Source organism: Hordeum vulgare, chromosome 3H, assembly GCF_904849725.1.
Source record: "Hordeum vulgare subsp. vulgare chromosome 3H, MorexV3_pseudomolecules_assembly, whole genome shotgun sequence".
Taxonomy (NCBI): Eukaryota; Viridiplantae; Streptophyta; class Magnoliopsida; order Poales; family Poaceae; genus Hordeum; species Hordeum vulgare.
This window is the reverse complement of record NC_058520.1, coordinates 21,388,799-21,393,671: the sequence shown is the minus strand read 5'-3', so window position 1 is coordinate 21,393,671 and position 4,873 is coordinate 21,388,799. Positions and strand designations below refer to the sequence as shown.

The 4,873-nt window shown below is 51.7% G+C and overlaps 1 protein-coding gene across 1 annotated transcript; it reads right to left on the bottom strand.

Moving 5' to 3' along the window:
• Positions 1–677: 677 nt before the first annotated feature.
• Positions 678–1,945, bottom strand: LOC123439331 (3-ketoacyl-CoA synthase 6-like). The gene has a single exon (XM_045116060.1). The coding sequence runs from the start codon at positions 1,940–1,942 to the stop codon at positions 806–808; it is 1,137 nt and encodes a 378-aa protein (XP_044971995.1). The 5' UTR covers positions 1,943–1,945; the 3' UTR covers positions 678–805.
• Between the last annotated feature and the right edge of the window lie 2,928 nt (positions 1,946–4,873).

Here is a 4,873-nt window from a genome sequence, read left to right as displayed (position 1 = left end):
TATGCCGACGGCCTTGGATCGGTGAACACCTTGGATCAATGGCGTGGCACCTGTCGCGGATCGGTGACGTGGACGAAATTAGCTATGCCGACGGCCTCGGATCGGTGAACACCTCGGATCAATGGCGTGGCACCTGTCGCGGATCCGTGATGTGGACGAAATTAGCTATGCCGACGGGGTCCGTTAGGGCCGTCGACATATGTTTAACAGTGTCAGACGACCGTGAACCACCGGGTGGCCGTGCCCACATATATGCCGATTGGGAGGCTATGCCGATGGCTACCGTAGGCGTAGACCAGCCTATTCCAACGGGCCCACATACGCCGACGACGGCCGTAAACAAAGAGGTTGGTATGCCGACGGCCTTTATACGCCGACGGTTTTCTCTGGGTGGTGGGCATACGTTCAGATATGTCGATGGGGCTGTTGGCATGCTTTAGGCCATCGGAAGGGAACGGTAGTGCATATTGAGGCATTAATTAAGTGATAAAATCAACAGGAAATGAGGAAGTGTTGTCTGTGAGTCTGATTCTTTTGCTATGTTTTCTGTCCATACAATATATTTAACTGTCGTCTCTGATATGATTTTGATAGCTTAGCAACGGTTTGTTACTGTTTGATGACCTTCGTCTATATAATGCCGCAAAGCTGTTTGTATTCAATCATCAACATCACGGTTTATTCAGGGACTCGTACGTCCGAATGGCGGGCCGGTGGCCGCTTAGACATACCCTCTGCTTATCCACACACACACACGTAGTAGTACTAGCTAGGCACCGGATGGGGTCATAGCATACAGCATGTCTCAATTTTTCGGCAAATTGGGCGCCCTGGAATGGTCGCCGACCGGGTACTGGCGTATGCACCCAGCCCATGCTTTGTCCGGCTCGTCTGCTGGTCGAATGCACTCCCAGACAGCACTGACGCAGTGGAACCCGGATCCAAAACCAATCATCCAAACGCGATCGCCCTTGGACATCCGACCCTTGGCCTCAATGTAGGCCATCTCGTAAAAGACCGAGCTGCTTGATGTGTTCCCAAACCGGTGAAGGGTCATGCGCGACGGCTCCACATCCTCGTGCGACAGTCCAAGCCTACGTTGGACACTGTCAATCACCGACGGACCCCCGGCGTGGATGCAAAAGTGATGGAACGCCTTGCGGAAGTCCGGAACGAGCGGTTTGACGGACGGCCGCCACCCGGACATCGGCAGCTTGTACCCTAAGAACCGTACCGCAAACAGCAGCTGCTCGGAGAGTGGGAGGACAAGGAGCCCGATGGTCGTCATGTTTGTTCTGAGCGCATCGGCGGCGACGGCCGGGAGGTCCTTGGATAGGTTAACCCCTATTTTGCCCTCGCCATCTTCCTCTTGGAAGATACATGAGTAGGAGCGGTCACTTGCGCCGGCGGTGATGGTTCGCACAAGGTGCGCCAGACGGAACCGCGCCTTTTCCTTGGACGTGGACAGGAGCAGAGCGGCGCCGCCCACACGGAACAAAGCGTTGGTGACCTGCATGGGCCTCTCCTTACCCTCGTAGAAGTTGGAGGTGATTGTTTCTGTAGACACGACCAGAGCGTAGTGCGCACCACGGGGCCGCGTCGCCTGCAGTAGTTTGGTCGCCAGCCCCACCGCTGTCACACCCGCGCTACACCCCATCCCAGACAGGTTTACAGCGCGGATGTCACCGCGGAGCTTGTATTTGTTTACGATCATGTCGCTTATGGACGGCACCGGCGCGAAAACACTGCAGTTGATGACGAGTATGCCGAGGGTGTCAGGCTTGACGCCAGTCTTTGCCAACAGCTCGTCGATGACGGAGAAGACGACCCACTCTACCTCAGCACGCGCTTCTTTCAAGCTTTTGTACACGGGGATGTAGTACATCGTTGGTGGCACTTGGGCTTCGTCGCCGATGCAGCTGCGTTCGAGCACGAGCGTCATGAAGCGTACTAATTTAACCGCGCAGAGCGGCTTCTTCCTTTGTCTCTTTCTAATAGCATGCACACATTCATAGACGATTAGCACATTGTCCGTGATGAGTCTCTCTGGCACGAACGCACTCTGTTCTTTAGAGATAATCAGAGGGAGAATATGTTTCAGTCTATTGGCCACCACTTTTGTCGCGGTCTTGTAAAGGACATTGCATAGGCTGATGGGCCTAAATTGTGAGAGGGACTCTGGTGAGCTGGTCTTAGGAATCAACACTAGAACCGTTTCGTTAATACTTTCCGTCGGCTCGGTTCCCTCTAGGAAGCCTCTGATCGCCGCGCACACCACCCCTTGATCAAATCCCAGTGGCGTTGGTAGAACATCGCAGGTAATCCATCTGGACCAGGTGCTTTGGTCGGCCCCATTTGGAATAGAGCTGTCTCTATCTCGCTGTCCGTGATTACTGCTGTTAGTTTCTCATTCATAGCGGGGGAGACAAGATTCTGAAAAAGATCCAGGACAATTTCTGTCTGATGACACCCTTCCGTTTTGAAAAGCTGTTCGTAGAAACTGGCTGCTAGTTCCCTCATACTATCATCGGACGAACAGATCTCTCCGTTTGCACCCTTCAAAAACCTAACAGTGTTCTTCCTCCTTCTATGAGATGCCCGGTTCTGAAAGTACTTGGTGTTCTGGTCTCCTTCCTTCAGCCAGTTGACCCTCGATCTTTGTTTGAACATAATCTCTTCTCTCTCAAAAATCTCTTTTAGTTGGCTCGCAATATCTCGAACCTCCTGAGTATATCTTGATAACAAAGCCCGTTCTTTTGCATCCTTCAACTGGTTCTTAAGCCATCTAATTTGACATGTGACCGACCCAAAGACCAGCCTTCCCCACTGTTGCATCTCCCTGGATATGTGACGTAATTTGGTGCATAATGCATTCGGCCCCATACAACGTCCCTGTTGTCCCCACGCAAGTTCCACCATGGCGTCATACCCCTCATGCTTGGTCCACATCTCCTCAAATTGGAACAGCCGATTCCTTTGCCCGCCGGTGACCGGAGCCGTCTCCAAGACCCGGATAAGGACAGCCATGTGATCTGATTCCTCCGTAACAATATTTTCCACCCTCGACTCTGGGTACATGGACATGAAATCTCCGTTGCAGAGCGCTCTGTCCAGCCTTACCTGGATATTATCCCCGTCCGCCCTTTTATTATCCCATGTGAATTTGTATCCCGTGCATCCCTTGTCAGCCAGTCCGCAGTCAGACAGGCATTCCCTGAATTTTTCCATCTGAGAAAAAGGTCTTGAATTACCCCCCCCCCTTTGTTCCTCCATAGTGAGAGTCTCATTGAAGTCACCTGCGCATAGCCAAGGTAGATTGTCTTGGGATTGTAAGAAGCGTAGGGTTGTCCAGGATTTGTCCCTAAGGTCTGTCCTTGGTTCTCCATAAAAGCCGGTGAATCTGAAACTTTTCCCTCCAAAACATAGCTCTGCATCAATGAAATACTGGCATCATGGTCGTATTGTGGCTTGCACATTGTCATTCCACCATAGCGCCAGACCCCCGCTATTACCAACACAGTCAACAGCAACCCCATGAGGGAACCCCAAGCTCCATCTAATCCTCTCCAGAGCCCTTGCTTTCTTCTTTGTTTCACTAAGAAACACCACCGCTGGGTTGTAGGACCGTACCAGGTCTCGTAGTTCGCCAACTGTCGGGTCCAACCCCAAACCACGACAGTTCCAGGCAAGACAATTCATTGGTCTCGGCGGCCCTGGCTGCCAGGGTCCGCCGCTCTAACTTTAGAAGCATCGAGTCTTTCAAACACTGTATTCGGTTTTAGTCTAGTATCCCGGATGTAGCCGTCATGCGAGATTTGCTTGTCCGGATCACCTTTAGCCACCCACAGTTGCTTTGGCCTCCTCTTACGTGAATCTCTAGGAGGATGGTCTGCCTTCTCCTTCGGCCTGTAAATCCCGGCAAACGGTCGAGGTTTGCGCGTGAAAGTGCCCCTCCTCCTTAGTTCACGAGACCTGTGATAAGCATCGTGGTCCATAGGATCTGATCGCTGCGAGCCTTCTTGTGCAATCCCTTTGTCAGTTATAACCCCAGTTTTATTAATCAGCTCCTGCCTCAATTCAAGCTCTCTTTTCTTTTCCAGGGCATGCCTTAGGTCCCTGGAATCGGCATCACCACTTCTCCTCGATCCCCTAGCAGGGCTTGTAACCTCATATTTGTCTCTCTTCGTCCCCTCACCTGTGTGAGAAGAGCTCGCCCGCGATAATTCGGTCTGAAGGTTGCGTTTTGTGGGGAGATCACGAACCCTGACAGACGGGAATTTTATCGGATCGCTCCCGCCAGTGCGAGAGCTTTCACCACTTAAGCTGTTACTAGCAAACCCTCCATATCCTCCTCCCTTGCCAAAGGAATTTCGGCCAGGGGATGCTCGCAGCCATTCACCCCATTGTGCAGCCTTATCAACTGGTGGATCACATTTGCCTTCTGCACGCACCAGTCTACCACATTCAAAGCAAAAATGAGGGATTTTTTCATAAGAGAAATTAAACCAAGTTCCTTCCTCCTCTTCCTCTGACTCCTTAAGATTGAAGTATCGAACTAGCGGCTCATAGACTGATATCCTTGCTCGGACTCGAAGATATTTCCCTTTGGCAAAGCCGTCGTTCTCCACATCCACTTTCACAACCTCTCCAAGCCAGTTCCCAAGGACCTCCCCAAATTCCTTGGTTCTTCTATCCAGAGGGAGATCCTCTATCCTTGCCCACACTTCCACTGTGTCGAAGGTCATCTCCGACGGCCTCGTCTTCCCATCGTAGTCTTTCAGAATTAGGATGTTGAAATCAAATTGCCATGGCCCATTGTTCGTGGCATGCTTCCAATCTCCTTCTCCTCCGAGTGCACCAAGAACAGATTATT